The sequence below is a fragment of the Anopheles nili genome, chromosome 3 (genome assembly GCF_943737925.1).
Source record: "Anopheles nili chromosome 3, idAnoNiliSN_F5_01, whole genome shotgun sequence".
NCBI lineage: Eukaryota > Metazoa > Arthropoda > Insecta > Diptera > Culicidae > Anopheles > Anopheles nili.
Window position 1 is genome coordinate 69,708,862 of NC_071292.1, and position 25,007 is coordinate 69,733,868.

General features: G+C 50.7%; 2 protein-coding genes across 2 annotated transcripts; one reads left to right on the plus strand and one right to left on the minus strand.

Annotated features, from left to right (window-relative positions):
• Positions 1-583: 583 nt before the first annotated feature.
• Positions 584-1,545, plus strand: LOC128727308 (trypsin-7-like). Its single transcript, XM_053821203.1, has 3 exons — positions 584-874; positions 941-1,275; positions 1,353-1,545. Exons 1-3 carry the CDS (start codon positions 584-586, stop codon positions 1,543-1,545), a joined length of 819 nt encoding a protein of 272 aa, XP_053677178.1.
• A 472-nt stretch (positions 1,546-2,017) lies between these two features.
• On the minus strand, positions 2,018-7,889 carry LOC128724954 (paternally-expressed gene 3 protein). Its single transcript, XM_053818675.1, has 3 exons — positions 7,884-7,889; positions 3,110-5,467; positions 2,018-2,982 (listed from the first exon to the last, which is right to left on the minus strand). The coding sequence occupies exons 1-3, from the start codon at positions 7,887-7,889 to the stop codon at positions 2,731-2,733; spliced, it is 2,616 nt and encodes an 871-aa protein (XP_053674650.1). The 3' UTR covers positions 2,018-2,730.
• Between the last annotated feature and the right edge of the window lie 17,118 nt (positions 7,890-25,007).

A 25,007-nucleotide genomic window follows, 5' to 3' on the forward strand; every position in this document is an offset into this window, starting at 1 on the left:
GGAATCGTTTGGGCACGGTAATTGGAATGGAACCAGGCGATTCAGTCCGTGAAGTTCTGTAAAGCCATCCCCAGGGACAGAATAGATCGTTGAACGCATCGCGTTTAATCTCCGTAAACAAGACTGGATGGCGGTTGTAGAAATAACTGCTGTGATGCTAATTAGAACATAATTTTATGCCCCTTAAAATATTACTAGTAGTTCAACACGCACATCGCTATGTATAAGCACAGTCTGCTGATAGGTGCAGCAATAATACAATACAAAATGGTATCGTCTTGCCGATGGGATTAAGAACATTTCGGAAATGGTTCCGTAGCCAGTCCCATGATAAGATACGTCTAACGTTAATCGACACATGCGAATGGTGCGATTGTTTTCTTCTCCTGACGTAGCAGGATTTCCCACCTTGTGAGGTGAACATTGATGAGCGCAAGAGAAAGGGCATTGTATTTCCTAAAAGGCCTAACAGTGGCGAAGATATCTTATCTACAAACGCTAGCTTTGGGCTATACTATTTAAACCAAATCGGCACGCTTACAGCTCGTTTCCGATCAGTCGTGTTTTAGCGCAAGGGTCAACTATGGCGATAAAGTCGTTGCTCGTGGTGGCACTGCTGGTAGGCAGTTGTTTGGCCAGTTGGGAGGAGGATCTGTACCTGTCGAAGCGTCGCCTACCGCGAGGTCTGGTGCCACCGATCGTCCCACCACCCAACGGTCGCATCGTTGGAGGTTCCGAGGTCAACATCGCTAACTTCCCGTTCCAGCTGTCTCTGCGTCAGAATGGAGCCCACATTTGCGGTGCTTCAGTGATCTCTAGCAACTACGCTCTATCGGCTGCCCACTGTACCTTCCCGGCACCACCAGTCACGGCGGTAGGATCCTCGAATCCTTTTCAATCGCTCACCCACATTGGCTAACTTGTCCTGATTCCTAAACAGATCACACTCCGTGGTGGAAGTTCCGACCGCACTGCTGGAGGAGTTCTCTTCCAGGCAGCGGAAATCATCAACCATCCGTCGTACTCGGACGCCAGCCTGGACTTTGACGTGTGTGTCATCCGTATCACGACGTCCTTTATTGGAGCCAACATCGCTGCAATCCCGTTGGCCCCAGAGGGCACGGACTACCCGGCTGGAACGCGTACAGTTGTTTCGGGCTGGGGTTTGACCAGTCCCATCGGTTCGCTACCGTTGAACCTGATGGCGGTCGATTTGCCGCTTATCTCGCAGGATGGTTGCCGCAGTTTCTGGGGCGCGGCTAGTCTCACCGATAAGTAAGTAACGAGTTGCGTCTAGGAGTTGTGTGCGTGAAGTTGCGGGTTGAGTATTAACGTGTTGCGAATGTTTCCAGCATGATCTGTGCCAGTGAGTCGGGCCGAGACGCATGCAATGGTGATAGTGGAGGTCCGCTGACCAACAACGGTCGCCAGATCGGTATCGTGTCCTGGGGATCGCCCTTGTGCCAGGGTAACCTGCCGGGAGTGTATGCCCGTGTTGCTGCACCAGGCATTCGTTCGTTCATTCGTGAGACCACAAACGTATAAAGCTGTAAATGTAGTATTTTGACCATCTATCTAGCTTATGTAACGGTTTGTTGGAAAGAACATGATCATATCGGGAGTTTAAATACAAAAAAAAGTTATAGTTGGAATTGAGAAAGACAACGTTTCTACGAAAAAATGATCTTGAAAACACTTTTCTGTGCGTTTTCATAAATAGAGCAAAGTAAAGGTGACTGCAGCATGCTGCAGTTGGAAATACAAAATGGTGATATTATCTAGTTTCAGGCAAGATAGCAAAAGTCTCCGCTGGGTTATTAGGCGAAAAGCCTGTTATTATATGACGTAAGCGTGTTGTGATATGACGTAAGCGCTCCATCACAGGTAAACCAGGCGCCTCCACCACGTGACGTATGCGACCCAGATTGAACATCCCGAAACACGTGGCGTTGTTAAAAAAGAGTAATAAAATACATATATTTGTATGACACTTCTATCACAAAGATAACATGGGTGCGCACTTTCCAAAACGGGCTGTCCGACAAGTGTCCTGGTGGCAAACGGGAGGGGGGATGCGGTCGAACCACGTGGCCCGAGCCACGTGTTGTTGAGGCCGGATGGGATGTGTGATCGACAAAAAAATGGCCGCTGGCTGCGGTTGTGTGTTTGATATAATGTGTTTTTTTGTCGAAACAATAGAAATAGGTGTATATTTACAGAGTCAAACAAGCGAATGAAATCGTTCTCCGGAAGGGCTATCTCCACTTGGGACAAAGATCGAAGATCAGTCCCCATTCGCGGCACGGCACCGGTGTCTAGGATGGCGCGTGTGCTCTGCACGCACTCACCGAAAATAAATAGTAGTAAAACGTACAAAACAAACAAACAAAAATAAAGTGGTTCGCCTCTTGGTTCGCTTGACGTGTCCTTCCGAGTCTAATGACGTGCAGACAGCATGCAATGGGTGCCATAAACGTATAAACGCAAACAAAAAAAGGATATCTTCAACAACGGCTCGCGCGAACAAGCCCACGATGGCCACCGGTCCCAAGGATCCGGTCCAGGTGCGCGAGTCCTTTTCGCTTTTCATGCAATATCGAGTGCTTTCGGATGAGTGTGTTTCGGAGGATGTACTGGATGAGAGTGGGGAATGCAGGACGTTTCTGTACAGTGAAGCAAACGCAGCGCAATCGTCCTGCCGGGCTAGCGCGCCAGGGCAGGGAATGCACCTTACGCCTTCACGGTGTCACGCTTGCCAAGGACCTTCGTGGCGTGCACTTGGTCCCGGCTGTTGGTAACGGTGGCGTGGAATCCGGTGGCCCAGTCGGCGTAGTAGTCGACCGTACGCACGTTACCGTCAGGCTCCACCAGCGAGTACTGGCCACGGACGACATCACCGTCGCGCTCCTCCTTCTGGTGCTTGATATCACCGGTCAGCGGATCGTTCACTCCATACTCGAAAGCGTAACGGGCATTATCGTCCTGCGCAAGGAAGGAAAAAGATGAACTCAAACAATGAACGGATTGCCTGATCGCTAGCTGTCACTCGTCGCGAAGTCGATCTGTCAAACAAACTGACAGCATCTCTCGAGTGGTTCCGGATACTTACGTAGTGTTCCACGTACTTCTCAGCAACCGTCTTGACGACGGTGGTAGGAGCAACGGTCTTGACAACAGTAGCCGGAGCAGTGTAAGCGGTAGTGAGAGCTGGAGCAGCAGCAGCATAACGGTAGCCATCGTAATGGGCGGCAGAAACCGCGGGACCAGCGGCATAGTATCCGTGGGCAGCTCCAGAAGCAGCGTATCCTGCAACAGCACCAGTGGTGTATCCTGCAACGGCACCAGTGGCGTACTTCGTGACAGCCGGGCTAACGGCATAAGAAGAGTAAGCCGGTCCAGCGCTGTAAGCAGCAACGGCAGGAGTGGTCAGGACCTTCGATACAGTCGGGGCGACCGAGTACGAGGAGTAAGCCGGTCCGGCACTGTACGCAGCAACGGCTGGGGTTGAGTAGACCTTCGACACGGCTGGTACAGCACTGTAAGCGGTCACAGCCGGAGTAGCGACAACCTTGGAGACAGCCGGGACAGCGCTGTAGGCAGCCACAGCTGGAGTGGAGTACACATTCGACACAGCTGGGACAGCACTATAAGAGGCTACGGCGGGAGTTGAGTAGACCTTCGACACAGCCGGAACAGCGCTGTATGCGGATACGGCAGGAGTAGAGTAAACCTTGGAGACCGCCGGAACAGCGCTATAGGAGGCCACGGCCGGAGTAGCAACAACCTTCGAGACGGCTGGGCTCAAAGAGTACGACGAGTAGGCAGGTCCGGTGCTGTACGCAGCGACAGCTGGAGAGGCCACTACCTTCGAGACAGCCGGGGAAACAGAGTAGCCTGAGTAGGCCGCACCGGTGGTGTAAGCGGACACAGCCGGACCAGCACTGTACGAAGCGACGGCCGGTCCGTAAGCTACCTTAGAGACAGCTGGTGCAGAGACGTACGCAGTCGAGACAGCCGGAACGGCGGCAACCTTAGCCACGGCAGGAGCAGCAGACACGTACGAGGCATAGCCCGGGCTGGACACTACCTTCGAGACTGAGGGTGTGGCGTAGTACGAGGAGACAGCCGGTGAGGACACGTACTTGCTGACGGCTGGGGTGTAAGCGTGAGCTGAGTATGGTGCCACGTAGCTACTGACAGCTGGAGCATAGGCCACTCCGGAAGTGGCATACTTGGTGACGGTCGGTGCGGACACGTACGCCGTGGAAACGGCTGGGGCAGATGCGTACTTGGTGACGGCGGGAGCGGCGTAGTAGGAAGCGACTGCCGGAGCAGCGGACACAACCGTCTTCGTGACGGCTGGGGCAGCATAAGCCAGGTTGGAGGTTGTAGCGTATGAGCTGGCATAGCCGGCGGCCGGGGCAGCATAAGCGACCTTGGCAGCTGGAGCATAAGCGGCGTAACCAACGGCTGGTGTGTATGAGGCTACTTTAGCGGCCGGGGCATAGCTGGCGTAGGTTGCGGCCGGGGCATAGCTTGCGTAGGCCTTCGTGACTGGAGCATAAGACGCAGCATAACCGTAGGATGGCGCAGCATAAGTAGCGACCTTGGCGGCCGGAGCGTAACTGGCGTAGGTGGCAGCAGGAGCAGCATAGGTGGCAACCTTGGCAGCTGGAGTATAGCTGGCATAGGACGTGGCAGGAGCGTAGCTGGCGCTGACTACCTTCGCGACTGGAGCGGCGGCATAGCTGACGGCTGGGGCAGCTGCGTAACTGACGGCTGGGGCGGCTGCAACATACTTGCTGACGGCAGGAGCAGCGGCCACGTAGGAAGCAACAGCTGGCGAGGAGGTGTACGTGGCAACGGCCGGAGTGGCGGCGTATTTTGTGACAGCTGGAGCGACGTACGACGAGACGACTGGAGCAGCTGAGTAGGACTTGACGACCGGAGGCAGATACTCCTTCGTGACGTAAGCCGGAGCAGCACTTGTCAGGACCTTGCTTACAACGGGCTGAGCGTAGACGGGTTCAGCCACCGTCTTGGTGTAGCTGACACTGGATGGAACCACCGAGGCATAGGAGGTGATGGGTGACTTATCAGCGTACACAACTCCAGCGGTTTTGGTGGCGTAGGTGACGGCAGGAGCGGCCGCAACCGTCTTCACACCTGCTTCGTAGCTCGTCAGCTTCAGCTCCTCACCGGACGTGCCATACGCGCTGTAGGCCGGGGATGATTCGTACGAACTGTAGGAAGGACCCACCGAGGCGTACTTCACCTCACCATCGACGGCGTAGGACGAGAAGCCGGGTGTCACACTGACCGAGTTGACAGCTTTACCAACTGACAGCTGCACAGTAGGCGCTGGGTAGGAGTATCCACTAACATGTCCGCTTGGCGGACAATCCGGAGCCGGGCTGGCCAGGCCGGACGCAGCCAGACAGGTGGCGACAAGGACTGCGGCGAAAAACTGTGGAGAAATTCCCGGAAAAAAACCCCAGAACCAGCGAGAACTTTCGTTAGAAGGTGTTGTCTAGGAGTTTTAAGGATGTGACCAAAGATGTCGCTAGAGGGCGCTTTGTCAACAGAAATCCCAGCAGTGCGTGCGATTGGATTGCGTTAGAAGAATGAAACAGTTCTTGGACCCCTGCGTTGTGACCTCTTTCCTTTGGCCCCCGTCGACAGGGCTAGTTGGCAAGTTGGCGCCCAATCTCTCGTCACACGCTGACCGTTTGGAACTCCCCCCGAAGGGCCGTTGCAACCCCTTTGCGATCGCGATTGCTTGCGCGATCGTTGCCGACTGGTTAACGAACTTGTTTTTACACCCGTCTGACCAAATTGGAGCAGTGGCAACCGCAGATCCGACCAACCGACGGGTCGACCGTCATGCAGACATGTGACATTCGCGTCTGTGAACATCGACCATGCGCGTGCAATGTCACTCTATGCGAGAGCTGCGCACCTCAGTGACGATTCAATTAAGGCACACTGTTTATGGTGCGTGCGGTTTAACCCCCGTTGCCAAATATTCTTTCTCCCCAGGGCAGCTGGGCGCGAAAGGGCGCGCTAGAAACTGGTTTCTAATTAAATTCCCAACTACACCGGCGACGGTTCTCGCCACATGTGCCACCGGGCACGGAATGAGCGGGTTTCGGTTTGGAATCGACTACACGACGTTTGATTTAAAAATAGATAATGATATGCTGCTGCTCGGTGAGCTGGAATGATAATTGCCGCTTTTCAAACCATTTGCCCGCGGGATGAATGTTGCAAGAAGTGCAACAAACTAGCTGTACGAATTGGACATGACCTCTTTTTCCTTGGTTTTTAATCTATCAAGTCGTTTCTATATGGTTTTACAATTCAAAACCTTAAATTTTAACGGGAAACTTCTATTACAAGAAGCATGCTGTACCACGATTCAAATTGCTTGTGAAATATTTCAATGAAATATTTCCCACACGTCGTTTCGTCGATTAAATTCAAATTGGAAGCGAAGCAACGTGGTTGTCGCGTTCGAAGGTAAGCAACTGGAGATTAATACTTCTTTCAATGGCAATGTTTCAATGGTTACGGCTACCTTTGTCGGTGTCCATTCTTCCCACGACTACCCGACCTTGGGCATCCCCTTTAGCAGCAACGAAAACGGGGCCCTACTGAACCGGATGTAGGCGGGCGTTTGGCCATCCATCACGGGCCACGTGCGCGCCACCAGCGTGATTTGCATTTCCCGTTGGACCCATAGCTGTTGGCAGCTGTAAATTGTGCCCGAAGCTCGGATACTCCCTTACGAGGAGGGAGTGAACATTATTTAATCTATTACCACGCCACGCTGTACATCGTGCATGGGAAACGGAACGCCCCACATGGCGAAGTGCAGCAGTACGCGACTTAGTAAGGTTATCTGGTTGGTTGGTGCGGCAGGTACCAACGCCCTACTGCTTTACATAACCGGCCGCGTGCGTTCACTTTCCGTATGGTCACTTGTCCATGGCGGAGAAGGAGCAGCGCGCAAAATGCGACATAAAAAAAAGAGAAGCAGTACAAAGTCAACGCTGCAGCCTAGAATCAGGTTGCGCTTAAGACTAGGACTTGGGGGTTGCGGGTGGACGTAGAAAAGGTGCACGGACGATGGGGCGATGGGTGCAGTATCGGGATCGAAAATCTCTCGATTCCGTACATTTTTTCGTGGCCAATCGGTCGTGTTTTGGCCAACCCAAAAAAAAAGCCCCACCGATACGCTTTCTGGAAACGTTCGTTTGCGATCGTCGCATTGAAGTCTCTCTCCCGTTTGGTGGCCGCCTGAGGGCAATGGCGACTCGTACGGGCTGACCCACGGATGGCCTCGGGCCAGCGCAACGCTATCGTTACTCTCGATTTCATTGAATCGACTTGGCTCACGATTCTCGCGCGGACGGTCGTCAAATTAGAGCACTGCCGGGTCACGTGATTGGTGGCCCATTTGGCCGCGATCGAGCCGCGTGAAGCTAGCGGGTTCCTTTTACGGGCAGCGGCAATGACGTCTGAGTTCGTGGTGGCGCGATTCCTTCGACCAGGACCTCCGAAAACGCACAACCATTTCGGTGCGAGCACATACACACACGCGTTCTGCCACATGGAGGTCTGCGCTCTGGAGGTCAACCGGTACGTCGACCTGATTAGCGTGGAGGTTGCCTCGTGAGCCACAAACGGGTGTCTTTTTTTTGTTGTTTATATTCCGTAAGTTTTTGACACCACCACCCGGACAGGCACTTGACAAATGGCGCAATTGTTCCTTAGAACGCGTTTATCACTCCTATTCCACGTGCCAGCCGCACAATTGGACAGTTTCTGTTATCCTTCACCGTCACTGGCGCATCTCACGGGTTCGGCACACGCGCACTCACCTTCATGTTGCCGCAACGAGCACACTTTGTGAAAATAAGCAACCACCTGCTCCGAATCCGAACCGGATCGAAAGGCACACAAGGATTCACACCACCGCGGGAACGACACTCGAGAAGGCGGGAAAGAAAAGGGATGCCCACGCGGTGCGGTACCGTTCGAAGCGAGGAGAAACCGAAATGGGAAAAAGGTTTTGCGATGCCAGACGGCCGTTGTAAGGAGGTCCTGCGCTTGCGAGAGTCCGCTCTACATAGAGCCGTAGTACTACTGGATGGTCGGCCTAGCCCACCGGTCCCTTTTATATCGCCACCGTGTCACCCGGTCACCCGAAAAGGAACGCCCGCCGACTGTGGGAACAGAACAGCACCACCCAGCCGGACTTCCCACTCCAAGTACTGCAGCTTTTCTCGCGCTTTTCACGCGCACCACACCGTTCTCGAGCTCTCGGGTGCTCTCGTTTCACGTTTGGTGACGCTCGTACACGCGTATCCTTCCTGGACGAGTACGCACGCATGCACGCACACATTGGCCCGATCGGTCGTGGTCGGGGTGCTCGATCGTTGGGGGTTGATCTCGTTTGCAGCTTCCCGTCCTGGTTGTTCACGTTACCTCCACCCGGTTTGCCCTAGGACGCCGGGGTCAAATGGTGTGCGCGTGGTGGAAAGTGATCGCGTTCAGAGAGGAGGAGGGTTTCCCCCACCAAAGCATCCACCTGCCCCCTCTCCCCCTCTCCCCCTCCCCCACCCCCCCAGCGCACGCGATCGTACTGTGGAGGGGCAGTAGTACCACGTTCACGTCGCGAAAGGCGTCGCTCTGGGGGTGTCGGTGCTTTGATACAGATATTTCTGCGATCGGTCGGTGATCGGTTCGCGCCCGCATTCTCTGTTCTGTGGCTCAGGGTGACGACGACGACGACGACGACGATGCCGAGAGAAAGATGCGATATGTTGCGGATGGAGGGTGGAAGGTGGGGACGGTAAGCCAAGGTGAGCTTTGAATTTCTTCATGATGACGGTTGTTTTCGTCCACCCAGCGAATGAAGAACATTCGAATTTATTTAAATTTCATCGAGGCATGCGTTGTGTTAATTTTCTTTTTATTTTGCTCTATTTCAATATCAATTTGATTCAAAGGAAATCATCCTTTTAAAGAGGGTAAGAAGCATTTTCACATGCAGAACGCAGGAAGATCTTCAAAAAGGATCCTTAAGGAATTTGCTTAAGAGTGGTGGTGGTTGAAGTTTGTAATTCTCTTTGCAGAAATTCATCTATAAACTCTTAGAAAGAATGATTTGTTTCTGATGGATTATTAAGAATATTGTTCGCATGCTAACCTCAATGGGTCAATGGCGTGATTGACATTATAATATACTTTCTGATTCCAATGAAATAATTGCAAAAAATAGAATCATGTTTTTCGGACATTATATTTTATGTGCAAGGCGTAAAAAATCTCTTCTTTTGTTCAAATTCAAACTTGCTAAGTAGCTTAGCTTATGCGATCGCTAATAGTATGCTTCACGTCCAAGGGGTCACAACAGCTTTTGATCGAATAACCCGCGTTGCTTTTTGCCACCTAATGGGCGTTTCATCAGCAGTGGCGTAGCATTTGAGCAGTCCTCCCTTTTTGCTATCCTCCGTACCCATACACCCTTCAAAAGAGCGCCAGTGAGACGGTGTTTTATTTTCCCAAAACGATACAAAATAGTCATTAAACAAGACGGCGACGGTCTCCATTCGGGAGAGGAAAAAAAAACATAAAAGCAAAATCTATTCCTCGGCCCTTTGCAAGCGCTCCATTTACGGCATGACCGATTAACGCGGCAATCGATTACACACACCGCCCTGTCTGTCGTCGCCATTTTATCACCCTACACCGAACCCATTCGCATGTCCACGGGACGATGGGACAAATCCAGCGGTCTTTGGTGCAGATCGATGCACTCGAGCCCTAACCACCGACAATCGGGATGGACTGAGCCTAGCCGACCTGGTCTCGGGCGATTTGCGACCTCAACCAACCCAGAACAGATTGCATAAGCGCGCGTGCAACCAACGCAACCCTCGAAATCGGGACAGGTTTGCCACCCGACGATCCTGGATCTCAGCCAAATGGGATCCTAGACTGAGCTGGGGCGAAAATGGCGTCCAATGCAGCCTTGCGACGAACCGGGGCGTTGTGGACTTTGATTAATTTCATGCTGCGCAGTGCTCAGTGCTGTTGTTTTTCCCGCCCTTTTTTTGGTGTTGTTGCTGTTGCCGTGACCGAAGACCCGCAACCGAAGCGTACGCGTGCAGCAAAAATTGCGCCGTCCCGCGTTAGACGTGGTGTAACATTGTGGCGAAGAAATGGCGGCACAGAGAAATGACCAAACCGAAACAAACCCCGGAGTGTTGAGATGTAAATCCACGGACCACGCCGTCGCCGGGCGAGCCCTTGGTGTATGCCTCAAACGATCGTTTGAGGTCACATTTTATGGGCAACCAGGCAACCCAGCAGCCTGGCGGTTCCAGCGGTGCTTGGGGCCAGGCCAACAATTTGTCACATTGATTGACTGATGGTAAATCATCATGGGGACGGCCTTGGTTGGTTCGGTGTTTTAATGTGCAGCATTAGCGGGACGAAAACTAATGCCACTTGGAATAAGAGCCCACGGGAAGGTGTATCGTGTTGGTTGCTAAAACCCCTAACTCTAGTAAGTGTGCACTTCCGTTTCGAGGGCTCGAGAGTGCTTTCAAATGGACTCTGTTGGACGCTGTTACTGACGAGCGGATGTCCGGATGACCTTGAACGGGAGGGCTCGGAATTTTTTACTGTTTTACCGTTTAACCTGTCGCACGAGTGAGATATATTTTCCGAAATCAATTAAAGTTTATGAACTCGGTTGGGAGGTCTCACTACGTTAGTAATAATTTGACAAGGTTGATTTATATCTTTATGTCCCATAAACATGTTTACATGTATAATTTTATATTTTGATTTGTTCCAATTCAAATCAGCGGTGTCTGCTGCACATATCACATCTGTACAACAGAATCCGTTCTTTTTCTAGCAGTGCCTACGTCGCAATGGCAAATAAAAGCAGGAACTATGCTGTCATAATAAATTAGTAATCTTATGATGTAATGCCAGTTCAAGTCCACATCCTGGACAAGATTACCAGGGATTATGGTTGTAATGCGCGAATGGCCGTGGTGGTCCATTCTTCGCGGTACGTTGCGTAACACACGCAGCATAAGCCAAAACCCCCACGGGCCCCACGGCTGTCCCGTTCTGGGCTGATTTATGGTACAGCAGCAACAGCGCTGGAGCCTGCTGGTGCGCTTATAAAACGCTAATTTGAGCAAATAAAACCCATATCAAACGCACTAGGGCCACCGGTCGATAGGAGTACGATCAAAAAAGAACCGGCCGAGGGCCAAAACCTCGGTCAGGGTGCAATGCGTGGCGACAAAGAAAAGCCACCTTGTTGTGCGTTCCAACGTACGCAAGGGTTTCGAACGGCAGCTCAGTTGGTGAAACAAAAAAAAAATCAGACAATTTCGCTACTGCCCACCGCCCGTGTATCGATTACGGATTCTGCCCAGGCGTTCTGTAAGCTACGATGCTCAAGACATCGGTGTTTGCACAAGCTTGCCTCGAACGGCTTCTCGTGTACCTGGTGGGCTGAGATTTGGTGTTATTTTCTAACACATTTTGACATTTACACTCCTTTAAGTGAAGTTTTGACAGAAAGCCCACTACGACAGAGAGTGCCTTTCGGATGCAACAAATCACCGCCCATCGTTGGGTGGCTTTGGTGCTACAAATCGAAGCAGCCTGATGAGGGTTTTCCTTTCACTTTCGTGTCCGGAGGAATCCAAGATTACGCCATCGCTGCTGCAGAACGATGGCAGGTGGTACCGGATGTTGGGGCGTAGTCCACGCAAACCCCTAGACGCTTAGACGTCGATCGTCTGAGGATCGCTCAGGAGTCGATCACAACGCTCAATAAATTCCTCAATGATGCTAGTTCTCAGTAACCATTCCTTGGCGAGGAATGAAAATCACACTCCAACTCGGAATGGGACCTTCAGCACTTCCACTTCCATTCATGTTTGCGCTGGGTGCGGTGTTGCCTGGTAGCGTTGTCGGATTTAATGTCGAGCCGTGGATTAGCTCACCGATGGTGCCTACGGACGGCTGAAGAACCAAACTGTCGGTAGGCATCAACACCGATCGACATTCCAGCCGGTGGTTCGACGGTTTGCACGGTGGAAGAGTTCTCGCGGTACAGCGTCGTTTTAATTTGCGAAATGCATCGCCTGCAACGATCAACACGATCGCTGCATGATCGTGCGCGTTACGCAACCCGGTTTGAGTTGTGTAGGCATTTTTCTTGGACTTACGCACGTGCTCTCTCTCTCTCTTTCTCTCGCTCTTTTAGAGCCGGATCGATGCACCGGTAGGTCGGTTTCTTAGGCGACCAAACTTCACGCCGAACCGAACGCCATGTTTCCTCGCCGAGGAGTTAATTTCGCCCCCGGGTATTTGAGCTGTTTGTGTTTTACGTCAAATTTTAGCTCGTTTAAACGATCAATTATCGAAATCGTTTCGTCGCCCGGGCGTGACATCCAGCTCGAATCTCGATCGCCTTCCCCTCCCGAGGGCAGGTGTTCGTTCTGTGCCGACCCTTTGAGGGGTTTCGTTCGCAAGGAATGTTAAACCTCAAGAACGTGGAAGCCGGCACCGGTTGAGAACGAGCCGGCAGCGAAGGTTGGGCTCGGGTCTTGGTAGCCTTCGGGCGGGTTCCAATATCATTAGCGATTATGACATTATCAATTATGTCGAAGGGTGTATGTTTATTGTTTTTGTTGTTTGTATTTCTGTTCGACAGCATATCTGCAGCCTGAGGCTCAACCAACTGGGCCCAGGTTGACGATCGATTCGATCTCGTTGCGTCGCCATGGTCCACCTCGAACGGGACCCTTCACACAGCTCCAATCTCGGCATCAGCGAAAAAAAAAGGAGACAATCAATTCGGCACCTTGGGGTAATTGGATCGAGGCGCATGGGCTTTGGTTTGGTTAGAGGTGTCGCCTGAGCACACGCAACCCATCATCGTCGGCGCGAAAAAGGCTTTTACCGACCGACGCAGCGGCTGATCATTTGAATTAACCCAAATGGGCAAGGATCAAACGGGCCCGACCGTGAAAGCGTGATCCAAAGCATCGGTGCAAAAAAAGGAAAGACCCCCACGAGGAACGACAAACAAATTTGCAAGCCTCCTGGCGGGTTTGGGTCGCGTGGAATTGACTTTTTCGATCGCACGCAATAATCCTCTTACTCCTTGGGTGCACACGCGTGCGCTTTAAACGATTGTTTTCGGTGGCGCAACAGAACGAATGAACTTCTGTCTGTAGTATTAGCTTAAGTAAGAATAATTGCCGAAATGGGAATGAAGCAATCAAGCGGGAAGGTTTCGATTGGCCTCTGTGACAGCGGGTTAAGGGTGTTTAGAAATCGATATTGGTGGTAACGGGTGTTAGAAGAAAAAACAAACGAAGAGCTTTAAATTGTTTTATTCGCTTTTGATCCAGCTCAAAGTAACTTTGTTGAAATGTCACTGAAAATGGTTTGAACTGTCGTGCACGTGTTGGCCTCCGAAGCTAAAGGTTGTAATTAATATTACCTTTTTTTATTTACAAAAAATAAGGTAATCTTGCATTTGAAAGGTGTCAAGTTTGAACCAACCAGGCGAAGACTAAAAGCAGTGTCGAAGTAGTGAGCTGTTGATAAATTCCATCTCAATTTGCATATTCTTACAGAGATTTTCTTTCGAAATTTAAACTAGAACATGCTCGTAAAAAATTACGCACTCCTTCAATAAGCCAAAGTAATGACCGTTCAGCGTGCTACAAATCGACGAGTCTCGAGACAAACGAGAAATACTCCACCAGGAGATCGCTTGCACGATCGTATGACTCATCGTAAACCCGTACTTGAGCCGCGTACATTGTTGGACGGCCAAATGTCCAGCCAAACGCTCTCAACTGGCCAGAGTGGTCCCATAATGATAACTCCCAAATGGAAACCGTTTCTCGGCTGCCGATCGTAATAATTAGCACATTCGCGGGTCGATCAGGGTGGCCATTGCGGGGTGGACTTGGAGCAAATTTGCAAAGCTAACAACAAAAAAAAAAAACTGCTCACCAACCGATGGGGTGCGTTCAGTCATACGATCTGGGGGTGCGTTTAGATACGCGCGCTCCTGTCCGTGGTCCGAAGCTAGCAGAAACGCTGGTTTGGTGCGGAAGGATCGACGACCTGCACCTCATTTAGGAGTTAGAGGGTGGTCGGAATCCTTTCGAACCGTTTTCGGGGACCTACAAGCGGGTTGCTGGAAGAACCTGACAGAGAGGTTGTTTGACCCGGTTGTGTGGTGCACGGTTTTCCAGTCACCTTGGTTTAGGCTATCAGATTTCTACGCACTTTTCACCCGCGTGTGGGGGCTGGCGCACGATCTGAAGCCCCCCCGGGGCCCCGGCCAAGACGAGGCACCTGGACCCGCGTGTGTGTGTGAGACATATCGGAAAGCAATCTGATACAAGTGGTTCAGTGTGGTTGCGGTATAATTTATGTTTCAAGCCGTACATGCCGTTTGACATGTTGCACAACTCTTCCTCGCACGCGGTGCTCCGGGTGCTCCGTGCGTCCACCCAGCCCGCCCTGATCGCCGCTTTCACCCTCACCAGCCTCCTCTTCGCGCGCGCTGTTGGTCACAGAAAATGGTGGAAAATCCCGGCGACGGCCACACGTGAATTTGTCAACACCGTTGGGGTGGATTTGGGACGGGTGCATTAGGTAGCTCGTAGGGTGGGATTGAGAGGAAGGTGGGGTGATCGTCGCAGCAAACGGTCCTGCTTTACATAACACCGCACCGATGCGTGGAGTGATTGTTCTTCGGTGTCCCTCTGTTACAGAACTCGGGCTGGGTCGTGGATTTGACTAATTGGATCGATTGCATTTTCATCTCATCATGGTCTCGGTTGCATCGATCCGGTTTGCGCTTTATTAGCGGCACAATAAATAGCAAATGAAGGCGTACGGTCATTTTTCGTCCTGGGATTGGGGTCGGTCACTCGGCTGTAAGGCAGACACCGAGGATCGAGAGATATTGATGCAGTTCAAATGATGTTTGCTTTGAAGGGTGGCAAATGGGGTGGGTTTTGCTTTGCCCGATGCGTCATAGGTGGACTGCTGGAATATCCGAGCCTGCCGCTAATTGCGGGGTTGACTTGTGAACGTTTAATGTATGTGCTCCTTGCCTTGGGCGACAGGTCCCTTCGACGACGATTGCATGGAATAAATGCCATGGGTTAGAAGCCTATTTAAGGGCTCAAACAAATAGCCCTAGCAAACAAGTGAAAATACTAACGAATCAATCAGCGCAACTGAAGAAATACGACAACAAATGAGCTTTATTTTGGGGGGGGGGGGGCGCATTGATGTGATGTATATCAATATCCGTTGGTCTATTTTCCATGCGAGCAATCAGGGCGTACGGCGATGGAAACAGGTCACCGGAGGTAGTTCATCGGACTCCCAGGCGGTCTACAGATGTATCGGGTAACATTGGGGCGAGTACCGAGTCGATCATGGCTGAAACACGACAGGTCAAGGTGGCTGAAGGTAAAGACTTATGTCACTCAAACCGCGTCCGGTGGAAAACAATCTCGATCAACTTTGCGTCTTGACGTCGTACACGTGTACCTTGTCGATTCCGAATGACTCAATGCACTTGATTCGGTTGGCCCTTTCTGGGTCATTGTTGCGTAAGCGACATTTGTGGGATCTTACGTGCGATAAGCGAATGGTTGATTAGCCTAAATCTTTAGAGTACTTGCAAATCTTGGGTCAGAAAATATGCCAAAAATTCGATCTTCGACCAATTTCACCCCTAATGAGACATCGCAGCGCGTACGGCGTGCTAAAACGTGTCGCTAAAAGGAGGTTAGTTGATCTGTTGCATCGTCTCAACCTGCTTGCACACTAGCACAACCTTGAGGGTCATGGTACCACCGCACGTGTCATAGGAACAAACGGTACGGTGACGGTAATGAGTACACCCGGTGTCACCAACAACGGGGCCTAAGTTCGCCAGGCAAGGCAAACGGTACGCTTCCGTTGCACCGGTTCGAACTGTGCTGGAAGGGCGCTGTTCGGGGCTTAATTACAGCTCCGTGCCAAAACCTGAGCAAAGTCTCGTGCGTGCTGGCATCCGTAGCTCGCGCAGGTCGATTCCGATCGATTGGGCGGAGTAGAACGGTGGCCGAGTAATCGTGACGCGTATCCGCGTTCGCAGCTTGTGCGTGCCCTCTGTGCAGGGTCAGCCTCATACAACGCCGCTATTGCGGTCACCATCATCCTTAGGTAGCCCGAAAGACCACCTAAGCCTGCTTGGTGGATAGGGCGATTTTTCCTTCAAATAGCATTTTTTTTTACAGACTCTTGCCGGTCTGTAAAAGTCCAACCGTTCTAAGCATAGATAGAAAGAGAGCTAAAGCGAGAGAGAGAGAAGGAGAGTGATCGCGAGATGGCTAGATACGGGAGTGTGGCGTTTAGTGGGCCACCGTTCACCGCCCAGTTGCCGCGCGTTGTAATTAATTAGATTTATTATTCATACACTAATTAATAATCCTCTCGAGGATGTAAAAAGCCAACGGAAGGAGAGGTGGCTGGTGTGTCCTTACGCCATTCTAGCAAACACAACGACACAACTTTTGTAAATCCGTTTCCCTCGTCGAGCGGGTTGGTTCGTTCATAGAAAAAAGTTGAGAGATTTCTACTTGGGAGACGATCAATCAAAGGTAATTAGAGCCTTAGTATGTGGCTGAATGAAACGCTAGCAGGTTGAGGATGTATTGAGTACAAAAAAGAAAACATTTGACCTTTGAATGATGGTAATATTCCTTGATTGTAATGATGATTTTTTCTTTTATAAGTAGCAAGATAACGTTTACTTTTTCTCAAAATAAATGGTCTATAATTTAAATAACCTTTCCAATTATTCAATAACATCAAAATGCCTGGGAGTATCCTGATATGGTTATTTGCATATGTAGGTGAACCCTTTTCAGAGACCTGAAGCTTGTTTCTGTTATACCAATAGGCAGTTATACCTATCCCGTGCCAGCGTTCCATTTCCTGTAACGTAATAGTAGCAGCCATCGTCTCTATCTCGAGCCTGATTCTTCCATCATCGCTTTTCCCTCTCCAAGATCTGTCTCTGCCCTCTGTTGTCACCGTCTAGGTTGGTGCTATCACAAAACATTTGTAGAAAGCAAATTATTTGCCGTTCGATAGCGGACTTACGCCACCACGGCAGTCTGTCGATTTATTGGCCCAGCTCCAGAGCGCAAATAGGTTCCTAGTACAACGCACAAGTTACGGCACCAGGCAGCTGGGAACGGGCGGGAAAACTTTTATGCAACCTACAGCAGGAGGGAAATGACAGATAGTGAAGGAAAAAATAAAATAAAACCAACTTGCACTAACCGGGGAAGTCATCGCTTTGGCGGATAAGCTGGAACGGACTGGCTATGCCAAGGTGCTGTTTTGTTTCTCTTACAAGTAGTGCAAGTTATCCCCACCCCGAGCTGAAAGTAATCTGCCGCGTCTGGTAGGATCTTTAGTAGGATTATCGATCGATCGATCGATACACGCGACTACGAGCTCTTACGCATGCACGTGGAAGCCCCGAGACTAGATCTCCACCTTGAGGCGGAACGGTTTGGATGAATTAATTAAAACGCACCCTAGCTGTACTTGTGCCAATTGGTTCCGTGGCCTGGTGTGCGGTCTACGTGCCCTTTTTTGCAGAACCTTCGCGCACGTGCACGTATCGAACCAGAGCCCGGGGGAATCGCAACTGGTTGGTGCGAATTTCAGACTCCACAATCAGGAGCCGTCGTGTTTGCTGCATCAACGCACTCGCGGTTTCTCCCATATTGCATTAGCATGCTGCCACGAGACCTGACCACGGCAAGGAGTTTAGTGAGCTGTTTAATGTCCCCAAAGTACGCGTACGAGTCGCGCAATTGCTCAACACCTAAAAGGTGGCCGGTTTGGTGGTCCGTGCGACAGCTCAGGTTTGAAAATATTTGACCGCTCAAAACCGTAGCACCCATTAGGTAATGCCCGCGTGCAGATATGCGTGCAGGAGCGTTTTCCACGACATGACTGCAACAAACTGCAGGACGACCGGTGGTTTTGGTCTTGCATCAACGCTTTTCGGTGGCCGTCTAGCCGACATGGGAGCAAACGTTTCGAGACGAGGCCACGATCGAAAATAAACGAAGGACAACCGGTGAATGTGGCTTTTTTTAGGCTTCATTTGCCGTCGCTTGCAAGCCGTATCAATCTCGAGCATGGAGCCGTCATTTATCGTGGCATAATTGCTAATTAACGACTTGACGCCCTTTCGCGCTAAGGGAAGAAAGGATCGTTCGCACGATCATCGATAGCCTTTCGCCGGTTAAAGTCGAAGCGGCGTGTCTAAGCTAGACAGGTGGCGTACCTTTACCGGAAGTCTACGGAGGTTTTGTCGACGGAGCCAGCAAACGTTGCCTTCGGATATTTGGAGAAACTGAGTCATTAGGCAGCCATCAGACCTCGGCCGTTGCGAGAACCTCGTCGATCCGTCTGTCATCGTGCGACTCGAGGCGTTCGCTTGTAGCCCAAGGAACCGGTTCACCGAGTTTGGAGGTCCACGGTTGAATCGCTGGTTGGACTGGCGAAAAGAATGCACCTTCCCCTGGTTCGGTACCGCGAGCCAAAGTCTCCCGGACCTGCCGTGCTCAATGCCAGGCGCCGGGTTTTCGATTGTTGTTTGAGAAGAAAAGCGCGTTCACCACGCCAACCACCGATGGCGAGAGAATGTGGAGGACGAGGTCATCGGTGTCGGTTCTGGTGATCGATACGATCGACCCAGTGTACGATCGATCCGTTGGGTTGTCTAGGACGATGGTGTTTGCGTTACCGTGGGTGCCACAAATGTAGACTTCGTCACGAAGCCTTACTTTACGATTAAAGCTTCTCTTGACCTACGGCTTTGGGATGGTCAAGAGATGTTGAATATACGTGGGAGTTCTCTACGGCATCCACAATTATGTCCGTACCAGCTTGCTTTGGGTCCTTTCCCGTGTGGCTTGGCTTCATTTATCAAAACAAAGTTCCTCAAAAACGGTCGATGGAGCTCCAAACTTGACCATGAACTGCTGGCGCCTTGGCGGAACTCGTGGCGCGTCATGCGTGCTATTCTTTTTTGTGCGTGCGTTGGACCGGCTTTGGGTGAAGTTATCGAATTTCGCCGGTTCCTTGAGCCTTCGAAAGTTGTTTGCACCTTGGGAAGGATTTCCAGTTCCGTTGAGCCGCACGGCGAATCAGACAGAGTCAGTCACACGGAAAGCAGGCCCATTGGACGTCCGGATGATTCGTTGTTGGGGTGTATGGCCTTAAAGGAACTATGTAATCGGCAGTAACAGTTGCAGAGGTTATAAGGAGAGAAAATAGAGCCGGTTTATGATGGGTAAATAAAGTTCGAAATCAATGTTTTATGTTCAAATTGCCTTTTTATATGTTGATCAACAAGATTAATTTTATTTCCTTCATTTTTCCCCATCGCTACAGGTTAAGTATTTGGTCCATGTTGCTTCTGAGTCACGCCAGAGTACCATGACGAAGTCAATCCACTGGATGCCAATCAATTATCAACAACAAATTCGCAAATAGAAAGGAATCGAATGTGCACGATCTCAGCATGGTGGAAGATTGAATTGTGCAGGTACGGGCTGGATATGGAATAAAGAATGTTAGCCCTTCTACCGAAAAATGCGAAATAAATTGTGCAATGCCCAATCACCCCGTGACCCGTTGATGGGTTTCGATACACACACATACACGCGTGCGCGCACACACAAGAAAAGCTCCACCGAATAATCCATCGATCCTGGCGAGCAGATTATGCTTTATTCACGATTTTAATCATTGTTGGCCCGATTGTGGGGCATATTTCTTTTCTATTCGACCGTCACAGAATGTAGGTTATGCACGGTCAGTCCCACCAACAAGGGTATTTCGAAGCAGCCCAATGTAGATCTACGGTAAACAGCCCATCGCAAACCTTCACCAGCTCGGCACGGTGCACAATGAAATTAATTGTCGCAATTTGGTGGCATTCCGGGTGCCGCCACGCGGTATGGTATTTGATTAAACGCACAACTGCGTGCAAACTTTCCCGTCTATGGGTCAGTGTTGGGTTAGGACCTCTGGGTGCGTCGGTGGAACGCTGCTCAAGGTAGCCTGCGCTGCAGGATGTCTCGTACGTTCGGTGACTCACGCCTCAGCACCAAACGCGTCATCAGAAATGCGCGGTAAAGAGTTCCCGTGGAGTTGCGCGTTTGTCTATTTCGCAACCTTCTGGTACGCCTTTCGGGTGGACTGTGACGTTTGGCTCGAACGAATGCTCTAATTCTTACGGGTGTGCTTTTGGGTAATGGACCAGCCGAACGCACCGATACTAGGTTCACGATGCAGCAGCAACATGCTCATACATCATCGCCTCGTGGGCTCGATGCTTGGTGCAGGTCCGTGTCCGCTAATGACGGTTGACATTTAACGGGCGCGTGAAAAATATTTCACATTTTCATCGCGACCTGTATAGAAGGGTGGTTCCGTGCGCGTCTGAAGTGACATTTTTCGATCCTACTGTGAGGAGTGGCTCATTTACGAGCCAGTGACGAATTCTCCACCGATTTGCCAATTCACCGGACTACTTTTGCATCTCGGGTCAGTACTATATATCGCCCATTTTAATGGTATGCATTACTTTCAGCAAATGATGTAATTGAACAGTCGTAGCGTCCGAGGTGGCAATAAAAATGGCCGATCGGTAGCGCGATGTTCAAGTGCGGTTATCGTGCCGTGGTGGATTTGTGTGGTGCGTTTGAAAGAAAAAACATTAAAAGTAAAAATAAAATCAAAATGACTGCATTCGGTTCCCGCATCGCATGGAACTAGTTATGTCGTTTGCGTGTCACGTGATCGAACGGCATGATCGGTCTTTCGGAATAAATATTAATATAAATCAAAGGCATAAGCACTTTGGCTTGGGTGATGGCTGAAGAAATTAATGCATCAATATTTGAATCTTAGTTTAATTTCATACAAATCCTAGATTTATTTTAACTTTATTTAAAACATTTGACATGAAATTGGTTATTGAAACGAGAAGTAGAAAAGTATTGAGTGGAACCTTCGATTGGTTACAAAATTACGAGAAATTAATTGCATCATTTGTTCAAATCACATCTCTTCGATCCTGTTTTCCTTCAAGCCATGAATTGCAGGGCACAAAAATGGCTTCTTTTCCTCCGACGAAAAATCTCACCTCCAGCACGGCGATGAAGTTGTTCGCTGCATCTTTAAGAGCTTGTTTTAGCCCACGCCGGCGTTCACGCACCGAGCATTTCATTCGCCTGTTCGCCTTAAACGCTACCCAGCAGAAGCGGCCGGTGTCACCTGGCCGTAATTTCTCGCGTTCCCGCTCGTAAAGAAGCCTGTAATTTGCATAATTTGCAAAACATACACACGCACGACTTGCGGTGGCAGCTTTCCGGTCTTTTCGAGTACATGCCCAGCGCATGTACACGGGAGTATTGCTTAATTTGGTCCACTTCTAGCGAGACACTTTCGGCGGTTTTTGGGTCGATCGAGCAATTTTTAGGGGTAATGAAAAATCACTTCACGAAATGGGTACCTGCTGGATAAACAGGTTGCAGAAAGCCACCAACGGGTGGGGTTTCAATCCAGAAAAGAAAAACGAAAGGATCGCCGCGGCCAATAAAGTAATAACATCGAAGAAACGTAAATTAAAACCATTTTAATTAGCGCGTATTAACAAAGCCGTTAAAACCAGAAAATAAGCACAGGTGTAAAGGAGTAAAAACATAAACTTTGATGTTTTGTGCATACCTTATCAGGATTTTTTACGGTTCCAGCAGTTTTGCGCCTTATTAACGAATTTTTTCTATTAATGGATTGATTTAGCAATGAAAAGCATGTCACACAAGGAGCCTTCTGAGACCTACTAAACGGTCAAAAAAAAAAAAACAAATTAATTCCTTGTAAAGACTCATGTTTTTGATTGTGAGCTCAAAATAAGCCTTTCATTCGCAACTCCAGCCCTTGCAAGATAAATGATGTTATACCCAAAACACTCGCGTAGTGAACGCTTAGTGGCATTTATCACCTAATTACAGCCGAGACCCTAACCAGCTGCCAAACCCAATTCACCGGACTACAAAGCACGCAATTGGGCGACTTCCAAGCGACGAATGGGGCTGGATTTTATCTAAAAGAGGTATCAACGTCGCCCGGCATTAGTGTTACGAGTGTAAAGCGAAAGAAGAACAAGCAAAAACTAAACCCCAACTCACTTAGATTGAGCCGAAGAGGGAGGTTCCTTAGAGTGAACGCGCGCGCGTTTCATCTTTGTTCCGCGAAGGGCTTCGCGGGCCGGGTCGGCCTTGGGTCTCCTTGGAAACCGGCCACAGAATGGGGCGTTTCGATAGAACAGAGAGGTGGTATACACACACAGACACCTGTGGCGTTCACTTACCGTGAACCAGATCAGGTCCCTTCCACGCAGCGAGTTCGTGCGGTTGCGTTTGCGCGAACCGATCCGCGCACGCGAGAACATAATTTTATTTAATTAAAAAGGAATATTAAATCGAAGTTTTCGAATCGAAATATCATGCCCACCACGGCGTCACCTGTCCGTCAGTGGCCGCGCGAGCGCACCATTCTCGCGTTTTGCGCCCTCCCCACACAGGGTCATCGGTAGGACGACTGTCCAGGGTTGAAGCAACCCTTTACCGCTGAGCCACACTCCGAAGGGCTTTCCCAGAGCCAGAGCCTTTTGGTGGGCCGACCCTCCCGGTTGGCATGATTTATGACGCACCGAAAACGGGCGGCGTTAAGGCGCAGGGCCACGCCAGGGAATTGGTGCCCGCTTTTGTGTACCGGCGGAGGCTGGGTAATTTACAAACAATCGCTACACGCACCCCCGGGCGCTTTCAGGGCGTGAAAAGGTAGGCGAGTTGCGCCTCGTTTGGCGGTGGCTTTGACTCGAAGAGTGGGCGCGTGTTGTTTCGCGTTTGACGCCTCCTGGATTGCGAACGAAGCCTGCTGGCGCCTGTCGTTACTAACCGAAAATTAACTCCTGCTAAAGGCGCCAAACCAGGCGGCTCCTTCGGTGCGGAAAGAACAAAACCGTAATCGTAATTTGACTCAATTACACCTACGTCGACGCGGTAAGGAGCGTCAGTTCTCAGTGGCAAATGGCGCGTGGGATTGCCGATAATTTATGACAAGTGCTGGAATCAAGAACGTGCCGTAATGGTGGAGCTTTCGCTGGTGGTGTGTATAAATGGTTCTAGGTCGCCAGATCGCCAGGAGTCCGTACGTTTACGCAAGGACACGTTAACAGAGTGGACATCGGGGACATTGGCAAGTGACCCCAGAAATCGATCCCAATCAGGCGATGAATTGGCGTGTCGCGGAAACTGCGCTACGGAGAATGCATTCAGATCGCTCGAGAATTTAATTGTCTTCAGATAAAGTTTCCATGTTTTATGTTATGGGGAACGTCCATTTATGGTCATCGGTTTCCTTCGGACTATCGATACCTCGCATGTACGCTTACGCATACGCGGTTTCTCGCCCGCCAACGACAGGCTGACATTGAGTGTTTCAGAACCAACCGGTCGGTAAATTCTTCAATCCAACCCAAAGCCCTACAGAGGCCGCATTGTGTGGTTTCAAGCCGGTGGAAATTGAAGCTGACGGTCTCCGGCGATTGGCCCCACGGACGATTAGCCGTCCGAAAAAGGGCAATATCGGCTGACATTTGACAACTAATCCATCAATTTGAATGGCTGGCTGGCGGATGACTCAGCTTCTGATTTTGACACCAGCACAAACGGACCGCTTCGTGATCTAGTAGCCTGATCTCGTTCCGCCCGTTGCCATTGGAGACGCGTCGTCCCGTTGATGTGTTGTGTGTGTTTTTTCTGGTGTGGTGTTTTTAGACAACCGGGACCAAGTGTCAAGACGGCAGCCAATCGATTCGGTGTCGATGTTGCCCGGGCACGCCAGCTCTGTCCAGTCCTGCTGCGGGTGTAATGGTGGCACGTGACCTTTTCTGTTGACATTGGCGGGTATCTAAGCTGATGGACGGCCATTTCCAGTCGAGTCGGGCGAACAACCGGATCTACACCCCCTCCCATTTCGATGCTAACCTTGCTGGATTAGGACCCCGCAGACTTCTTTTACGCACGAGCTTCTGATTTGAGCTCAACGCCAAACCACACACGGCACACGTGGGAAGCTTCTTGCTTCTGGCGTTCTATCTCGCAAGTCGCCGTATCGCTCCTAGGTGATCGATAGTCAGTTACGGCGGACGGCCAGCCTGTTTCGGCCCGCCTGATCGGACCGAGCGGCGTAAAAATTATGACATCTTTTGGTTCAAATTAAATTAAGCATAAATAAAGGCTGATTGACAGCCGCTAGGTGGCGCACGGTTACACTCCCTGCCCTGGCGCACTTTTGACAATTCGTTCCGCGCGCAGCGCGCTGTTTGACAGCTGGTGTAGTAGGTTAGGATTCCGACGCCATTGGTAGTATGGTTGCCAGGATGAGGCCAAAATGGCGGCCGAGACAGTTTTCTTTCTTTGCCGATCGGTTTCATTGTTCCAGCTAGCCTTCCGTCCTGATATTGTTATTGGCCGTCGAAGGTAGAGCCCTGCATAACGCGCTTTCGGAGGCACACGCCCCGAAATGTCAACCACGGTTTCGTGGGAAGGTGCCCCGTGCCCCGAGGAGTTCGCAACCCTCGGTGACTGGCCGTGCGGTTGGTGCGAATTGAGGTCACATGCGTGTGTAAAGCACGGTCCTTCCCTTCGACGGCCACAACGGTTGGGTTCTGGTTCTGACAACGCTCTTCTCTCTGTCTCTTTCTTTCGCGCTCTGCGCGTCTCTCTCGATCGGCCATTGCGCGCGATCGCACATTCCATGATCGCGCTGTG

What these genes read in the sequence shown, in the direction of transcription:
- LOC128724954 (XM_053818675.1), bottom strand. An exon ending in AGAAGTACGTGGAACACTAC is followed by an intron (nt 2,983 to 3,109) that starts GTAAGTATCCGG and finishes TTCCTTGCGCAG; the next exon opens with GACGATAATGCCCGTTACGC.
- LOC128727308 (XM_053821203.1), top strand. Translation starts at nt 584, where the DNA reads ATGGCGATAAAGTCGTTGCTCGTGGTGGCACTGCTGGTAGGCAGTTGT. An exon ending in CGGCACCACCAGTCACGGCG is followed by an intron (nt 875 to 940) that starts GTAGGATCCTCG and finishes ATTCCTAAACAG; the next exon opens with ATCACACTCCGTGGTGGAAG. An exon ending in GCGGCTAGTCTCACCGATAA is followed by an intron (nt 1,276 to 1,352) that starts GTAAGTAACGAG and finishes GAATGTTTCCAG; the next exon opens with CATGATCTGTGCCAGTGAGT.